Source organism: Thamnophis sirtalis, unplaced genomic scaffold (assembly GCF_051295495.1).
Source record: "Thamnophis sirtalis isolate CommonGarterSnake01/CBP01778 unplaced genomic scaffold, rThaSir2_p1.2 scaffold_8, whole genome shotgun sequence".
In the NCBI taxonomy this organism is placed as follows: Eukaryota; Metazoa; Chordata; class Lepidosauria; order Squamata; family Natricidae; genus Thamnophis; species Thamnophis sirtalis.
Genome location: NW_028261388.1, coordinates 11,670,293 through 11,688,996, shown reverse-complemented (window position 1 = coordinate 11,688,996; position 18,704 = coordinate 11,670,293). Strand labels below are relative to the sequence as shown.

The 18,704-nt window shown below is 43.1% G+C and overlaps 1 protein-coding gene across 2 annotated transcripts in view; it reads right to left on the bottom strand.

Moving 5' to 3' along the window:
- DEUP1 (deuterosome assembly protein 1) overlaps positions 1-18,704 on the bottom strand; it is a 71,496-nt gene that overhangs the window by 32,257 nt on the left and 20,535 nt on the right. For both annotated transcript variants that reach the window (XM_087721089.1, XM_087721088.1), the window contains exons 6-9: positions 11,608-11,721; positions 8,715-8,969; positions 2,365-2,510; positions 613-718 (exon numbers count right to left, since the gene is read on the bottom strand). In XM_087721089.1, coding sequence (XP_087577215.1) covers positions 613-718; positions 2,365-2,510; positions 8,715-8,969; positions 11,608-11,721 — 621 coding nt within the window. The remainder of the gene's footprint in view (positions 1-612; positions 719-2,364; positions 2,511-8,714; positions 8,970-11,607; positions 11,722-18,704) is intronic.

Below are 18,704 nucleotides of genomic sequence, written 5' to 3'. Positions count from 1 at the left end.
AGAGGCAAAGGCAGATATTTTCCCCTTGTTTTCCTTCCCAAAATCTAGGTGCGTCTTATACTTCGGAGCATCTTATACTCTGAAAAATATGGTATTTGCCAGGAATTGAGAAGACCGGATGCCATGATCTTAGTTTTTAAATTAAAAGTCAGTATCAAGGAAACCACCAAATGTGGCTACCATGTTCACTCCAACACTTTCCAGCTACAATGCTTCTCAGTTTGAGGCAGTTATTTGGCCTTAACTACATCATCCTCTTTTAAGGACCCCATAATCCCTTGTGAGGTGTAGCCTGGGCAACTGAATGGAGCTGAGGGTTTACTGGCCAGACGCCTTTCCTGTCGCCAATGCAGAGTTTTTCCCCCAGCAGATATATTCTCAGTGTGCCCAGAGAAAGAAATATCTGCCTCTACCTAGGATGAAACCTGGCCATAACTACATCATCCCAAATAATACTGATTACAAGACCTTTTGAGGTACATCTTCTAAATAAATAAATAAATAAATAAATAAATAAATAAATAAATAAATAAATAAATGAATGAATGAATGAATGAATGAATGAATGAATAAATAAATAAATAAATAAATAAATAAATAAAATAATAATACCTCATTTAGCTCTTTTTGTAGATTGTCCTGCTGCCTTTCCAGAATAAGTATCTGAGTTTTCTTTATTTCCAGATCCTTGATGCATTGTGCATAAGCTGACTGGAGCCTATTAAAATATATATACATTTCAAGCTCCTCGCCCAAAGCATTTGTCTTTACAGAAAAAAAAATATTTAAATAAAAACCAGAGAAGATATGGAGAATGTCTCTCGGGAAGATCTGATTATTTCCAGTGTCTGAGCAAGTCAGAGGATTTCTCCCCCTCCTACAATGAATGTGATTCATCAATTTTCTTCTCAAGGGTTTCCCCCTCCCCATGTATTCATATGTCACAGGAATATATTTACAATAAAAATACATTTTTGTAAGTATAAAAGGATACAAGACCTGATGTTACAAAAATGATTGCTAAAAGGCAACATCAATTATATTGAACAAAGTACATTTTCTTCACTTATTTTCCTGTTGTATTTTTTTAGTATACAGAACACATTTTAAGTCTCTGTACAATATTTATAGCTAGGACAGTAATCGTTTAATATTTTCATAAAATCCGGCTATATATCCCTGATGACGCCTATAAGAATTAAAACAGTCACATACTGCCTCCTGATGATCAATGTAACTAAAACCTCAACACAGGATACACACACACACACACACACACACACACGTATATATGGCTCTGTGTGTGTATGTGTGTGTATGTATGTGTTCCAGCATAACTCTGGAATGCCTCAAACAATTTCAACCAAACTTAGTTTAATTTAATTTAAACCATTCTAGTTTACTTGATTTACCCTCTGGAGAAAAATACTGTGGGGATAAGACATCCCTAACACCCTCGGTGTGTGTGTTCTGTTAAGATGCAGTCTGTTGTGCCTTAAACTGGCTTCTACTGTACTGCCATAAAATGGCTTCTACTGTGCAGCGCAGTGGAGTTGCCATGGTATCAGCTTCACAGTACTCCACAAGAGGGCTTCCTCTGGTAAGGGGGGGAAATCCAACATTAGAAATCATGTTTGCTCTGGACATCCCCCCTATAAATAAATACCGGGGCAACACTGGGCTATCGGCTAATATACTATAAAAATAGAGAAATTTTCTCCTCGTTCCAGACTGGTGGTAGAGGTGGAAATTACTTAATGCAGTGGTCCCCAATCTTTTGGGGGGATGGGACGGTTGCGCATGCACAAAACCTGATCACCTTTAGAAGCAAATAAAGCTTCACTATAATAAAGAGCCGTGGTGGTGCAGTGATTAGAATGTAGTACTTCAGGCTACTTCTGCTAACTGCTAGCTGCCTGCAATTTGGCAGTTCGAATCTCACCAGGCTCAAGGTTGACTCATCCTTCCGAGGTGGGTAAAATGAGAAGCCAGATTGTTGGGGACAATAGGCTGACTCTCTAAACCACTTAGAGAGGGCTGTGAAGCACTGTGAAGCGGTATGTAAGTCTAAGTGTTAATGCTATTGACACGGAACCGGTCCCTGGTCCCAAAAAGGTTGGGGGCCGCTGGTATAAACCATTCTAATTGACACTGAAAAAAAGGCAATTTGCTTTTATTTGTATTGGGCACTTCAAATATAGCTTGATCACAACTAGAAAGCTCTGCCTCCTTACTTAAAAGTAAGCGCCCTTTAAGCTACTGAGACTTACTTCCCAGCCGGCCTAGAGAAGATCATGCCTCTACTGCCATGTAGAAAGCATGGAACCAGTTTTTGAAGTATAGGGGTACAGTTTCAACACCTACTTCACTTGATTTTCTTCTTTGTTTCTATATTCTTCGATTTTGGCCACTTCCTTTCGCAACTGCTGGCATTCCAGTTCCACCATATTTAGGAGGTCTTCCCGAGACTGCAGTTCATTCCTCACTTCCAGGAGCCTGACTTCAGTGTTCTAAATAAACGCAAACACCGCACTCAATTTATTTGTTCGCTGACAACTTGCCGTTACCACTCTGTAACATTCAGAGCTCTTTCGCATGGCGTTTAATGCTGATATTCCATGGAACCAAAGACTCTTTTTCATTTGGAAAGTAGGTTTCATTTTTTTTTATCACCCCTATAAAATTTTGAGTTGCCAGGTTCTCTCTGCAGGAAGATCACTTAGAAATAAAGCAAGCAAGCTGCAAATGTCAGGCCTGCAGTCATATTCCTTTTAGGATCTTTGTCCTGCCACACTTTCTATTATTTGACTATGCTGTTTCATTAGTGGGGTAATTGGGAGGGGGAATAATAAGGCGTAGAATTGCAGAAAGTGTTGTGGTCAAAGTAAAACATTCCTTTCTAGAAGCCCAAGGTTATTCTTTGTCTCCGCACCTCTGCACCTGACCGGAACTAGATTCGGGTTAATGTCAGCGTTCCAAATATCATCCGGAATTAAACCAGAGTTCAAGGCAGATCTTTCACTGAGCCAAGGTGGCGCAGTGGTTAGGGTGCAGTACTGCAGGCCACTTTAGCTGACTGTTATCTGCAGTTCAGCGGTTCTAATCTCACCGGCTCAAGGTTGACTCAGCCTTCCATCCTTCCGAGGTGGGTGAAATGAGGACCCAGACTGTGGGGGCGATATGCTGACTTTGTAAACTGCTTAGAGAGGGCTGAAAGCCCTATGAAGCGGTATATAAGTCTAACTGCTATTGCTGCTTTCCTCAAAGTTCCAATTTATTAAGAGAGACATGTTGGTACATCTGTGGAAACGCCGAATGTGAAAGCTTCCAGGGTTTTCCACCCAATTGAAAATTCATGATCTTGCCCCCACACCCACAAGTCCATTACATGGTCCAATCTCCCACTGCCATGCTGGCATTTCCACCCAGGTGCACAGGTGCAGAGACAAAGAATGAACTTTCAACTGGGTGGGAACCCCAGGAAGCTTTCAGATTTGGGGTTTCCACAGATGTACCAACATGTCTCTCTTAATAAATTGGAACTTTGAGGAAAGCTCTGCCTTGAACTCTGATTTAATTCTGGATGATATTTGGAACGCTGAAAGCAAGCCTTTGTGCATTCGGAAATAAAATGGGCTTTTTTTTTTGAGATATTTCCTTCTAAGGAAGCTGGCACTGGTTCAGTACACATGAAAAACTCCTGTCCCGGTTACAACAATATGGTTAACATGAAGGATGTGCTATGCACAGGTATATCAGTCGTAATAGACGATGGGGCTGGATAGTCTGAAAAGCATTGTTGTGGCCCATTAGCTGCCAGCAGAGCTGGCAGCAGACTCAGATGAGGAGGAGGTTGAAGAGGAACTTGGGCCAGTGCTGGGGCCTCGGGAAGGTTCTGATGGATGCTCAGCGTTGGATGCAGAGATAGAGTCAGGGCCATCTGGCATTTCCCAGCCACCGGAGAGGCAGCTGCCTTTGGAGGCTGAGATGAGTGAAGAAGAAGAATAGCTTGGGCCTGTTCCACATGCACATATGCACAGAGCAGTTAGGAGAGGTGAACAACGGAGGACAAGGAGTCGACTCGGGAAGCAAAGCAAATGTGGACACTGAATGCCACCCCCTGCCTGGGGAATAAATAGAAGGAAAGGGGAGTGGTTGTTGTAGGAGACAACAGTTCGTATTTCTGGAGATTTTGCTCATTGTGTTTCATGCCACAAAGACTGCTTGCCAGAACTTAATTTTCAGCCTTTCATCTAGGTCGGAGCTCACTGCCTTGCAATTATCGCAAGGAACTGATAAGGTCTATACTGCAGTTAATTCCTTGAAGGACTATTGCCTGGACTTTTCGATGTATGAATGCAATTTATTCACAAGAGATAGATAAAGAGGGATTTTTTCTTGTGACGAGGAGTCTGTTTCTTGTTTCTGCTAAGGCTGAGTCACAACAAGCACTTCAGAATATTACATTCAATAACTCAATCACATATTGATCCACACAACAGACTGCATATATGTTTTCTACCACTTTACTCACATTGCTCCCCTAAAGGTACCTTATGAACTGAGATTTGAAGAGATGCGGAGAATAGTTGGGCAGAGAACTTTATTTTTTCCCCTCACCCAGATATAATCTGCAAGATTTTCTGGTGAGTGGCAATGACTGGTAACAGAGGCAATGAGAACAAAATTGAAAATAGGGATTGCCAATTTCATGATGGAGACATGTTTTTATTGATCCCAGTATATGTGGTGGCATTTTAACTCAGTTAGGAGACATCCCTAGAAGAGGGAAGTCTGTAGAGATTCTCAGTCACCCAGGTCATGGTTGTCCCAAAGGTGTTTTTTCAGGAGGCAACTGGACTTCCTTGTTTTTTATTTGAAGATGTTTCGCTTCTTATCCAAGATGCTTCTTCAGCTCTGACTGGATGGTGGAGAATGGAAGGATTTATACTCCTTGCAGAAAGCTGGTCATTTGCATTCTTTTTAGAGAGTCTTTGAGCCCACTTGGAGATTTATCGGTGTCCTCGGAGATCACCTGAGTAGTGCAAATTGGTGTGGAGCAATTTGCGCCACCATTCCCCACCATCCAATCAGAGCTGAAGAAGCTTCTTGGATGAGAAGCGAAACATCTTCAAAGAAAAAACAAGAAAGTCCAGTTGCCTCCTGAAAAAGCACCTTCGGAAGAAGGAAGCCACACATTTGGAACTCCTGTTTATTACTTATTCCTATACAATATTAACCTATCATTATAAACTTATATCAGCTTTATGTGTATTCCCCCTCTCTCCCCCCTCTCTCCCACTCTTCCTCTCTCTCCCTCTCCCTTTCTTATTTATCTCTCCTAATATCAAAAAGACATTAAAAGCTCATATAAAATTGAGATATCCGGGCTTTGCTACACTCTGTCTTTCTAAAGTATGAAATGAAAAAACGTCAATTCCTGAACTTTCTCTGGATTAAAAGTTGGGTAGAAAGCCTTTGTCTTGTTGGGTTGTGAATGGAGTCCCTCATGCATTCATACAGTGCATTCAGACCCCCTTCACTTCTGGCAATTTTGTAATCCTGCAGCCCAATTCTACATTGTACAATCAAGGTGTAGAAACTTGTCAGCGAGAAAAATGGGAGGTATCTGAGCTAAATTTCAAGCGTTGTTTCAAAGGGTCTGAATCTGTGAAATTCAAATGTTTTTACTACCGGTTCTGTAGGCGTGGCTTGGTGGACATGGCAGGGGAAGGATACTGTAAAATCTCCATTCCCACCACCCTCTGGGGCCAGCCAGCGATGGCATTTGCCAGTTCTCCGAACTAACTCAAAATTTTCGCTACCGGTTCACCAGAACCTGTCAGAACCTGCTGGATTTCACCCCTAGTCTGAATACTTATGCCAGTTAAATTTGAGGCCTTTTTTGCCTCTTTTTAATAAATTTACAGACATTTCTAAAATCCTGTTTTCATTTTGTCACTGAGCACTGAGTGTCAATTAATGAAGGGGGGGGAATGAATTTCAACAACTGTAGAATCAGGCTGCAGCGTAACAAAATTGACAAAAGTGAAGGGGGTCTCAATACTTTTTGAATGCACTGTAAATCTCAATACTTCAGGTTACTTGCCAGCTGCAGAGAGGTTTGCATTCTTATGAGTAATTGCTTTCTACCGTGTACATAAAGAGATACCCCAGTTTTCCCCTTCATTCTGGGGTAGAAAATGTTGGTCCTTTGGAGGAAAGAAACCCCCCAAAACCTGAGGGTGAAGTTGTGAACTGAGATCCTGGGGAAAGCATGGATTTAATATCCTTCTAAGCAGCCTCTAATTAAAATGTGGAACTTTCTAAGAATCTGAGAAAAGTCCAGATCATTCAGAGGGAACATCTGTTTCCCATTCAGAGAGAACATCTGTTTTCCGGAGAATTCCTGATTTGTGGAAAGAAAGAGATCTTTCTAAAACGGTAAGAGAATATTGGAAAAGTTGTCTTAACTGGGTTATTAGGAAGAGAAGCTTCATCCCTTGAGGCTGGAATAAACTGTTGCAGCAGTCAGGGAGATGCTGTTAGCAGCTTTGCCTCTTGATTAAAAAAAAGACAATCTCTCCACATTTCCAGTAGTAATCAATAAAGTGAAATGATAATGTGTGTGCAAGTTTATGTCCCTAGTAGAGGTTCCTGGAAAAGCAGTAAAGCTACAGTTATTTTTGGCAGAGGCCTTGAGTTGCCTTGATGCCAAATGCCAGCATGGGCATGAAGAGTGATGATCCCTAGAATAGCTGAGCGTCAGACCCGACTGAATGGTTGACTATGACTGCAATATTTTGCACATCTCCTGCTTTCTTCTGTTTCTTAATGGATCGAAATCAGAGGTGGTATTCAGCCGGTTCGCACCGGTTCACCTGAACCAGTGGCAGAAATTTTGCCCAGTTTGGAGAACTGGTAACGATGGCCACCCCTCCTGTCACCGGTTGCTCACCCCGCCCATCTGGTTGCTGCTTCCTTGCGCTACCTCTTCGCATACCGGCTCTCAAAGAGGTCAGCAGCCAGCGGCTGGCCACAAGCCGCTGAAAAGTCCTCTGGTCTTCGCATGTACGCATCCCATTGCCTTGAAAGTCCACTTGGAGGCAGTGGCTGGGAGGCTTCTTTGCTAGTCAGCCGCTTCCCAAAAGCGGTGGCTGGCTGGGGGCTGCCGAAAACTCACCAGCTTGCCTTCTGGAGTGGATCAGCCGCCGCGGAAGGTAATCAACCAAAGAGGCGGTGGTGGGGGAGGAAGCGGGGAAACGGGGGCTACTAGCGAAGGGAGGGTGGGGGTGGATAGGGGAAAATCCTAAAAATTGTCCTACCTTTTCCTATGGGCGTGGCTAGGTGGGGGAGAATGTGATTGAATGGGTGTGGGCGTGAGTGATGTTACGTTGCCCCCCCCCCCCAACCTAGCCATGCCCACCGAACCGATAGCGAATTGTTTTGAATCCCACCACTGATTGAAATGGATAAAAACCCAGGCACTGTTCTTGTAAATTGAACAGGTGCGTGCTGTGATGCTTGATGGGGTTTGTATTTGGGTTGCAGGACAGAGAGGAGAAAACACTGCTCAAGTCAGAAATATTGCAACGGTAATGAGGGACAAAATGTTGGAGGGGGGAAAAAAAACCCCACAACACGACTTAGCTATAACTAGAGGCATTCTTCATCTAGCGACAGCTGTAACTCTTCTATTTTCCATCACAGGAAAATATATATATGAGGGGTATTTTTTTTAAAAAAAAATTGCATTATAAACATTCCTGGCTCCAAAGGAGTAATCTGTAGGATTTAAATAGACCAGCTTCCTGGTTCCACCTGCTCACAGATTCTTCTTTTGAATTCTCAATACACTTTACTGTTTTCCCAATTCTTTCTTATTTCATAGTTAAGACTTTGGGAAGGGGAAAATTGTTGCGTACAAGAGGTGACATCCATCCATCCATCCATCCATCCATCCATCCATCCATCCATCCATCCATCCATCCATCCATCCATCCATCGAAAGCTTGATTATTTTTTTTTTTCACATTTTTTTAAATTTTCATTTTCATACACTCACATGTATACTGTACATAGCCAACGCCATATAGCATTAAACAATAATTGCATCAATTCCTCTTGTCAACAATGCCCAAGAAAATAGAAACCCAATATAACTCTTCCGCTCTCCATATACCTCTTTCTTCCACCACCCTCCAACTTTCTATCTTCCCTCCATCATCCCCCTCTACCCTACTTCCCCTCCCCCTCTACCACTCCTCTCTCCACATCCACTCCCCCCCTTCCTTCTCACCTTTCCCTCCCACCCTCTCTGCCCATCTTTCTTCTTTCCCACTCCTCCTCTCCTTGGTGTATTTCCGCTACATGTCAATATACTTGGCCTATCCTATTTTTAAAGAAAAGTTTTTAAAAAAAGAGCAGTATACATGTGGAATCACATTACATTGAAATCTAACAGATCTTATCTAAGCTTGATTATTGACAACTTACATCGATCTACCTATGCAATCCAAAAGATTCTAAACTCCTTTTCTTTGGGGAAAGCTGGTGGCATCCTTAGTACATAGCTGTGACCATTTATATGTCCTATCAGCATTCATGGGCTCACAACTCTTTCTAGATTGGCAGCAGCACCCAATATCATTTGCATAAAATATTAGAAAGCTACTGTTTAGAAACAATATACGAGCAAATAGCTTGGTCTTTACCTGGCATTTCCTTTGGTACATTTTTACTTCCTGTTGGAGCTTTAAGTTTTCCTCTTGTAGTTTGTTTCTGCTCACCGCGATTTCACTCACGGTCGATTCAAGTTTTTCCATAAAGAATTTGTTCCTATCAGCAGGCTCGGTAAAAGCACCGTTTTGGAGCCCAAGCTGCTCGTTTCTGTACTGGCTGCAAGGACCCCCATCATTTTGCTTCAGCTTTTGACAGTGTATTTGGATTTTACAATTTTGAGCTTGTTGCTGAAGGAAAAAGAAAAAAACAACAACCAAGAAAAGAGTTGCATGAAATTCATTGCTTTGGGAAGAACGATATTTCTCTTCTACACCGAAATTTATGCCACTATAGAAAGCTGGCACTTGAGAACTGTAAGTCTATTTATTTAAAGCAAATTTCGGTTAGGAGATTTATAGGAGATGTCCTTGTAGTACCAATCATTTCTCAGTCCTGGACTAGCCTAAACTTCTAACAGAGCAAATGTATCCATGTGTGTCCAATGATTTCCAGAAATGAGACCACATGGGGAGGGGGTGGGAACCTTCGGTTATGATGAATACACCAACAACTAATTTTTCACCAAATGAGGAAGAAATGCAGATTTAATGCAGAGTGTAATGCTGCCATCTTTGACTTATGACTTAGAAGCAACACCTGGTTTGTCGGAAGCCACTGGTTGAGGATGGTTGTACTGCTTCATTAGTGTGCTTGTAGCCCCGGTTCTAAAAAAAGGGAAGAAGAGAATGTAGAAACATCCCCCCATCTCCATTATTTGTATGAGTTATAGGGACATTCCTTGGTGGAAAAAGCATTTGAAGGGATTCTGGCTATTAAAAATGTAATTTGTCTGCTTGTATATATATAAACTTCCGTGGCAGGACAAAACCGCGCTCGTCAAAATAGCGGTGACAAAACCGCGTCGCTAAAGCCGCGACGTCATCACTGCGCATCATCACCGCCGCGACAACAGCGCGGCGACAGAAGTGCGCTTTAAAACAGCGCAGCGGCAGAAAGCCGATTTAAATTAAGGGTTAGGATTAGGTTTAGGGGTTTGCTTTAGGGTTAGGTTTAGGGTTAGGGTTAGGGTTAGGGTGCTGAGTGCTTCGGAAGGCGCGGATTTGCCCTCCGCGGTTATGTCATCGTGGTAGGGTCGAGTTTTTCTTAGTGCTTCGGACGGCGCGGATTTGCCTCCGCACTTATGTCGGCGCGGATAAGGGCTTCGCGGTTTTGTGGTGGAACCATAAACTTCTTCCCTTTTCCAGCACCTTAAAGCAACAGGACATGAAATTGATTTTGAAGGAACCAAATTACTCTCCAAAACTGAACACTTCAACAAGAGAATAATTATGGAAGCCATCGAAATAGAGAAACAACCCCACAACATGAATAAACGTGATGATACCTCCCATCTACCAGACATCTGGAAACCAGCCCTAGTCAACAAATGAGTCCCAGCCACGAAAACTGACACCAGACCCAGAACAACACAGGACGCCACCACCAATCATCCTCACCAAACATCAATTCCATCATCCAATCAAAATGTAACAACACAGCCAACCAATCCGTTTAAAGCAACAAAGCCAACATTCCACACACACACCACCTATATTTATGGAAAGACGGCAGCTCCGATCACGCTTTGCTCGCACAAGCACGAAGCCAAAGGCACCAGCCTGAAGATGACGAGTGTGACCTTGTCGAAACGTCATCAAGATACTGGCAATCTTTACTTTTTCATCAGTGCCTGTTAAAATTTTGTCTAACTTAGTCATTTTATTATAAAGACCTTTAGTTTTTCTATCTTCATTATATCTAGATTGTATCTGTACATATGAATACCAGTTCATTTCCATCCCTTCTTGTTTCAACTCTTGAACAGATTTGAGCTCACCCTCTGTATTCAATAATTCTATATATCTGACTGTTTGTTCCTTTTTATATATTATTGGATATGAAAATGCTTCAATTGTTGATATCCAGACTGGAATTTTCAAATTCAACACCCGAATATGCCAAGACCTGCATATATCTGTCTGCCTGTCTGTCTGTCTGTCTGTCTGTGGTGGGATTCAAATAATTTAACAACTGGTTCTCTGCCCTAATGATTTCTTCCAACAACCAGTTCACCAAACTGCTCAGAAAGTTAACAACCGGTTCTCCCGAAGTGGTGCAAACTGGCTGAATATCACCACTGATACACACACACACGCATGCACGCACACACACACACACACACACCCTGTTTACCCCAAAATAAGATCTTCCCAGATAATAAGCACAATCGGGCTTTTGAGCGCATGTGCTAAAATAAGCCCTCCCCAAAAATATTTAAAGCAGCAGGTCCCCACCATTTCATCTAGTTGCTTGCCGCACAAACAACATGATGTGAGGAGGCGAGGCTGGAGGAGGGGGAAGAGAGGGGGGAACATGCCGCATGCACCCCACATGCCCTTTCCTAATGGCCGCTTCCAAAGCCCTAGCCACCGTACCCCTTCTGTCACATTAATGGCCACTGCAAAAAGAGGGGCAGGCCCAGTGACATGCAACACAGCAGCAGCAATGAGGTGACCACACTTGCCGCCTCCTGCACCTCAAAAATAATAAGATCTCCCCCAAAATAAGGCCAAGTGCTTATTTCGGGTGTCAAAAGAAAATATGATCCTGTCTTATATTCGGGGAAACACGGTATATAAAAAAATTCCTACAGCATCACATTCCTGGAATGCTTAAAAGTGACGAACCTCATTTGCAAAGGTATCTCTACATATTCATTTTTATGGCTTAGATGTGGGTGAGTATATATATTCTGGTAAGTATTTATCTAGACTTCACAGTTCATTTAATTCCAATTCCTCTCAGAGAAGAAGCAAAGAATGATACCTGGAACAGATTGCATTTCTCAGACAATAATTTTCGCTGAGCATCTAAAGAAACCAAATGATTTTGATACAGCGTTTCCTGCTTATCCCACTCTCTTGATTTTGCTCTAAATTCCTGAAAGAGAAAAGTGGCACAAAAAATAAATAAATTACAAAAATAATAATCAGATGATTGAATATCTCCTTTTCTCTTTATATTTCTCGAAAACAAACAACTGGTGCAACCTTCAATATCAAGGGCCATTTGCACTGAAAGGTTCTTGTATAATACATTATTATTACCAACTAGCTGATAACCCGGCGTTGCCTGGGTATTTATTTATCCCATTCCTGTATGAGGCAGGAAAAGCCCTAATTTTGTTGAAAATCTTCGGACCAAACGTAATTTCTAATGTTGGATTTTCTCTCTTACCAGAGGGAGCCCCCTTGTGGAATAATGTGAAGCCGATACCATGGCAATTGCACTGCGCTGTACAGTAGAAGCCATTTTACGGCAGTACGGTTGAAGCCAATTTAAGGCACAACAGGCTGTATCTTAACAGAACACACACCCCGAGGGCTGTTAGGGGTGTTTCCAGAGAGTAAGTCATCTGTGTACCAAGTTTGGTTGAGATTGCTCGAGGCATACAAGAGCTATGCTGGAAAACACACACACACATTTAGATAGATAGATAGATAGGTAGGTAGGTAGGTAGGTAGGTAGGCAGGCAGGCAGGCAGGCAGGCAGGCAGGCAGGCAGACAGACAGACCTTGGCTAGGTGCAAAACACATTTTTCGTCATTCACTACACTTAGCCCTTAAGTGTTCAAAATACTTGGTCTACAAAGAGGAATTTTCACAGAGTCATTGTTCCTTCTCCACCAGCCCTTCAAATAACAAAGGGCTTGCCCTAGTTCGTGTACATCAGCCCAAAGCAATGAAGCTGGGGTCCAATTCCTCTAGTTGTGATTCATTTGTTGGACCCCACAGAGAAGCAGAGTTCGGTTGTGATGCCAATATAAAGGCACTCTTGCGTGTGTTCAAAAATATTGTCATATCGGACTTATGGGTCCCCCGCTTGGAAAGCTATACAGAGCATTAGGCTAAGATAGGCAATCAATCCCCAAGTGGCAGTAGGTGGGATGGGGCTCGCTTCGGGTCGACAGCGGGCCTTTTCATTGGAATTATCCATGCCGGCATTGAAGTCAGAGGGGGCATGAACAATTTTGTTCCTGAAGGGGGCTTGCTGACCTGTCACAGCAAGGGCTTTGATGATTTCATCACATCCCTGCTAGGTTTCCGCTTCATAATCTATTTGCCACCAGGAATAACTCTGTTGGATAAATACTTAAGGATCCCCTGTCCCAACTGGACATGATAATGTGTTTCCACTTGTGTTTGCTCATATACAATATGAGATTTGGGCCATTCGTTACTCACCTATTGGTTTGTCTGTCTTACAGCCTTGGCATCCTTACCGAATAAGGATCTGCAAACAATTGCATTGATAGATCCTCCATTTTATCACACGAATGTGAGTGTGTCGGACTACAATAGAATAGAATAGAACGAGCTGGAAGGGACCTTGGAGGTCTTCTAATCCAGCCCCTTGCTCAAGCAGGAGAAGCTATACTATTTCAGATAAGTAACTGTCTAGTCTCTTTTTAAAAATATCCAGTGATGGAGCACCCATCATTTCTGAAGGCAAGCTATTCCTCTGTTAATTGTTCTCACTGTTAGGAAGTTTCTCTTTAATTCCAGGCTGCCTCTCTCTTTGATTAGTTTCCAACCATTGGTTTTTGTCCTGCCCTCTGGTGCTTTGGAGAATAATTTGACCGCCTCTTCTTTGTGGCAGCCCGTCAAATACTGGAATACTGCTATCATGTCCTCCCTCTTCTCTTTAGACTAGCCAGGCCCAAATCCTGCAGCTGTTCTTCATACGTTTTAATCTCCAGACTTTTCATCGTCTTAGTTGTTCTTCTCTGAACTATCAATCAATCATTACATATGAACATCCACAGTTCTTCTCACACAAGGACACCTTCTTAAATTTAACATCCTAATGAAGGAGACACTAATCTAAACTTCAGAAAGAAAAAGAAGATTGGTTGTGTCAGTAGAATCAGGAAAAAGTCTGTAATTGGATCCAGAATTTCCTTTGCTAAGAAAGAATCTTGCTTCTCCTACTAGTTGTTAAGCGAGTCCAGAGGTGGGTTCCTACCAGTTCGCACCTATTCGGTAGAACCGGTTCATCAAATCTACCAAACCGGTTAGAAGAGGTTCCACCAGCGGACCCAGAAAGCAGGCCACACCTACAGAAGAGGTTCCAAATTGTTTTGAAACCCACCACTGGTCCTTGGATATGATTATTCTACACTATCATGCTCATATTTATAAAACTCAGTGCCTCTGTGTAAGGTAAGGATGACTACTGCGTTTGTGGTGTAATCAGAAGATTGTGTGTGTTGAAGTTGTTTTAACGCAAACCAGATGCCTTTTAAAAAACAAGTTGACATCATACTCTTATGCATGCCAGTGCTGTGTGTGAGGTAATTTAAGGTGGTTCTGACAAGCGTCAGCGGCATCTTCATATTCAGTCACATGGGTGGCAAGCCACTCCCATCCGGTCACATGGGCAGCAAACCACTCCCACAAAGGAGGCCACACCCACAGAGTAGGTTCGAACAATTTTTGAAACCCACCACTGAGCGAGTCACACCCCATTTTACAACCTGTTTTGCCAGGATCATTAAGCGAAACACTGCACGGTGGCTCAGTGGTTAGAGTGCAATACTGCAGGCTACTTTTGCTGACTGCCAGCTGCCTGCAATTTGGCAGTTCGAGTCTCACCGGTACAAGGTTGACTCAGCTTTCCATCTTCCCGAGGTGGGTAAAATGAGGAGCCAAATTGTTGGGGGCAATAGGCTGACTCTGTAAACTGCTTAAAGAGAGATGTAAAACACTGCGAAACAGTATATAAGTCTAAGTGCTATTGCTATCAGTGTGTTGAGACAATGACACAGAGAGCCACGGTGGTTGACATACCCGTCAAATGGAGTTCAAAAGGCATCTCCAATGTGTTCCAACCTAGGCTTCCTGATACTGTAAAAAGCACACGCTTAGTCCCCCAAACCTTCCTTTTATTTCAAATACTGTGAATTATATTCATTCACAGCCTGTAATGAGTCACAAATAGTTTGTAAAAAGTCCGACAGTAGTCTGTCACAGTCCTTCGGGATAAAACTGATAAGTACCCCCTTTATCTTCCTTGAAATGCTGCCAAAGATCTAACTGGCAATTAGCTTGCAAGGCCACACAGAGCAAAGAGTCAAAATGGAGCTTCAGAGTTTAAACTGACTAGAACGAACAAAGTTGCTTTCTGCAAAGGCTCACATGCCTTTGCTTCTCCTTTAGGTCTTATGGGAGGGGCTACTCCGCCGACCCTTACTCCCGAGTTGTTCCTATTGTCTTAACTGTTCTTGCCTTCTGGCAGCTCTGCGCATGTGCGCGCTGGGAACAGGCTTCCCCTGTTCCTCCGCCTTGCTGATGTCCGACTCTGGAGACTCCAGAGGCAACACCTAACTCCCAGATGGCCTTGGCCCCATCTTTGCCTCTGACACAGAATCCTTGTCCGAGCCTTCCCCAGACTCCAGGACTGGCCCATGTTCCTCCCCCACTTCCTCACTGTCCGACTCTGCTGCCAGCTCTGCAGGCTGCCGGCGGGCCACAACACAATGACCAATTCTCACAATACATTTGTTTTGAGATTTTGAACATCATTCCAGAAACTACCACACCCACATCCAGCAGGGATAATGATGGGCAGGGGAAGGATGATGATGATGATGATGATGTTATCCATCCCGTCGTCTTTGATTTTTGGCAATTCTCTGGGTCAGGCGTCTCCACATCTTCCAATCTTGTGCTACTTCTTTGAGTTGTTCTATGCTCTGGCTGATGTCAGCCTTGATGGTGTCCAGCCACCGTGTTCTTTGGCAGCCTGGTTTTTCATTTACCGCTAACGCTCCCAAACATAGTTGCTTTCTCCAATGAATTCCCACGCATGACATGGCCAAAATAAGTGAGACACAGTTTTGTGGATTTTTTCTTTTCTTCCAGTGACATGTCTGGTGTTATGTGCTCCAGTACTTGCTTGCTGATCACCTCTGCTGTCCAAGGAATACCCAGAAGCCTCCTCCGGTATCACAGCTCAAATAAGTTTGATGAATCTATAATGGCATCATTTATTCTCTCTAGCGTAAGACAAGTACACTCAAACCGCACCCTTGAATGGGTTTTTCTATCGTTCTTTTCTGCAGTAAAGTTCTGCCACTTTGCACTTTTCTCTGGCTTCCTCAGAAGCCTTGTAAACAGCTCTTCCCCGCTTGGCTTTCAAGCTAGGAACAAATGCAAAAGCTATTCTTTCATCCCTCTCGGAATAAAAGACAAGGCTGCCTTTGAAAAGGGCATTTCCTTCAGCTCTTTCTGCCACGGAGAAGAGAAATACATGCGCTGCCTTCTGAAGCCATTGTCTTTTGAAGCAGCTCTGGGGAAATGTGTACATTTTTGCATTGGCAAAATGCAGATTCTCTGACACAAGGACGGCTCCAGCAGTCGACCCAGCAGCAAATTAGCAATTAAACACTCCTGGATGAAGAAGCTCGGTGAGCAACACTCATCAATGTCTCCCTGGGCTTAGAATCTGTTGATAGAATCTCTCCCTCCAAACTACAGATACCCAGATAATGTATCAAGCAATCTTTTATATACTCGGGGTATATAAATTTGAAGGGGTCCCTGGTGCTCTTTGAGTTTAGTTGCTTTCTTGCAGATGTTTCATTATCCAAACTAGATAGCCTCATCAGTGCTGGTAAGGCTTTTCTAGTAAGAAGCGGGAGTACACCCCACTCCTTACTGGCACTGATGATGTTACCTAGTTTGGGTAATGAAACGTCTGCAAGAAAACGAGCAAGTTCAGAGAGCACCAAGAGACCCCTCATGTCAACCCTGAATTCTGCTTTATTGGTAGTCTATAAATCTGTTGTTTCCAACTTAAACTGGCAGCTGAGAGGTCTCCTTCCCCTTTCCCAAAAATAGCTATGTCTAAGTCCCTGTCCGTGTCGTATCTTCGTGTGCTTTTAAGTTATCAGACAGGACCATAGGTGTCTGGCAGATGCTACAATAATGTGCTTCCTGAGATCATTGTCCAAATCATACAGATTAAGAGTTGGAAGGGACCTTGTAGGTCATCTAGTCCAATCACCTGCCCAAGCAGGAGACCCTACACCATTTCTGACAAATGGCAATCCAGTCTCTTCTTGAAAGTCTCCACTGATGAAGCTCTCACAACTTCTGAAAGCAAGTTCCATTGGTTGATTGTTCTCACTGTCAGAAAAGTTCTCCTTATTTCTAGGTTGAAACTCTCCTTGCTCCGTTTCCATCCATTATTCCTTGTCTGACCTTCAGGTGCTTTGGAAAATATATTGACCCCCCTCCTCTCTGTGGCAGCCCCTCAAATATTGGAAGACTGTGATCGTGTCTCCCCTGGTCCTTCTCTTCACTAGACTAGCCATGCCTAGATCCTGTATCTGTTCTTCATATGTTTTAGTCTCCTGTCCCCTAATCGTATTGGTTGCTCTTCTCTGCACTCTTTCTGGAGTCTCCACATCTTTTTTTATAGTGTGGTGACCAAATGTCATGGTATGATGTCATGGTACACCTGATGTCATGTGTCTCCCTTGTTCTACTCCATCCTGTGGCTTGCCCATGAAAGGGGCAATTAGAACAGGTGGGAGAAGCAGACCTTCCGCCAGTCAGTGCCGACTGGCGACTACGCGGAGGAGAGCCTTCTCAGTTGCAGCTCCGACGCTATGGAACAACCTCCCCGTGGAGATCCGTACCCTCACCACAGTCCAGGCCTTCCGCACAGCCCTCAAGATCTGGCTATCCCGTCAGGCCTGGGGATAGGATTTATTCTCACCCCGCCCGAATGTTGAGTGAATGTTGTGTTTTATGGTTAATTTTTTACTCACTTTTTTTTTCTTTTATGTCTTGTCTTGCACTCCCTTCCCCCATTGTTGTAAGCCGCCCTGAGTCCCCTCAGGGAAAAGGGCGGCATATAAATGTTCAATAAAATCTAAAAAAAAAAAAAAAAACACCTTCCTACGTCAATTTCCTGTGACACAAATCAGTTGCTTATCCTTCTGATTTGGAAAGCCAAATCTGGCTCTAGGTTCTGCCTCAGTTTACCCTCCCAATAAGCAACTGAGTTGGAAGATCATTTAAAAGCATTTTATTAAGGTACCCTGATAAAGTGGGGTCTCTCTGTGTAAAAGGAAAAGATAACCTCGAGCTCCGTGTTCCTCTCCTTTTTATAGTTAACACAACAAAGAAAATGCGAGAGAAAAGTTGATTGGACAGAATAAAAGTAGCTTCTCCTTTTCATAGGAAATCAGTTACATGTAATCAAACATGTTACATATTTGCCTCTCATCATATCACACATGCTCGTTAAAATGAGGTCTGCCGTCAGAAGGGGTGTAATTGTAAGGAAAAAGGATATTTATAGTATTCAGGAAAGAGATAAGCCAGATCCCAGGTTGTACTAACAAACTTCTCTTATCTGGAGCTAGTCTGCAGCTTGCTTATCAGTTTAGGAATGTTAAATGCTAATAAATCTGGCCATCATTTTTAAAGAGAGAAAATACGTCAAATTAAAATGCAAAGTAACTATGTTAGATAACAAATGACAAAAACCCACGTCATTTGCCCCTCAGTTTGCCATCAAAAGTTACCGTAGTTTTGTGAGTAAAAGATCCTTCCCCCCCCAAATGTGAAAATTTGGGGGCATCTTATACACCGAATGTAGCCCGACCCACCCCCACCAGAGGCCGAAAAGGCAAGGCATGGAGGCAGTGAAGGTCTGTGGCAATCCCTGCAGCCTGGAACAGCTGATTGGGGGTATTCCAACAGTCCGATCCACCTGCCAATCAGCTGTGCCGAATCAGGCTGCAATAAGTGCTGAAGTGGCTGGTCAGAGTTTGGAGCAGCAATCACATTCAGAAAGCACAGTAACTGATTCAGCAGGATTCAAAATAATAATAATATACAATTCATTAC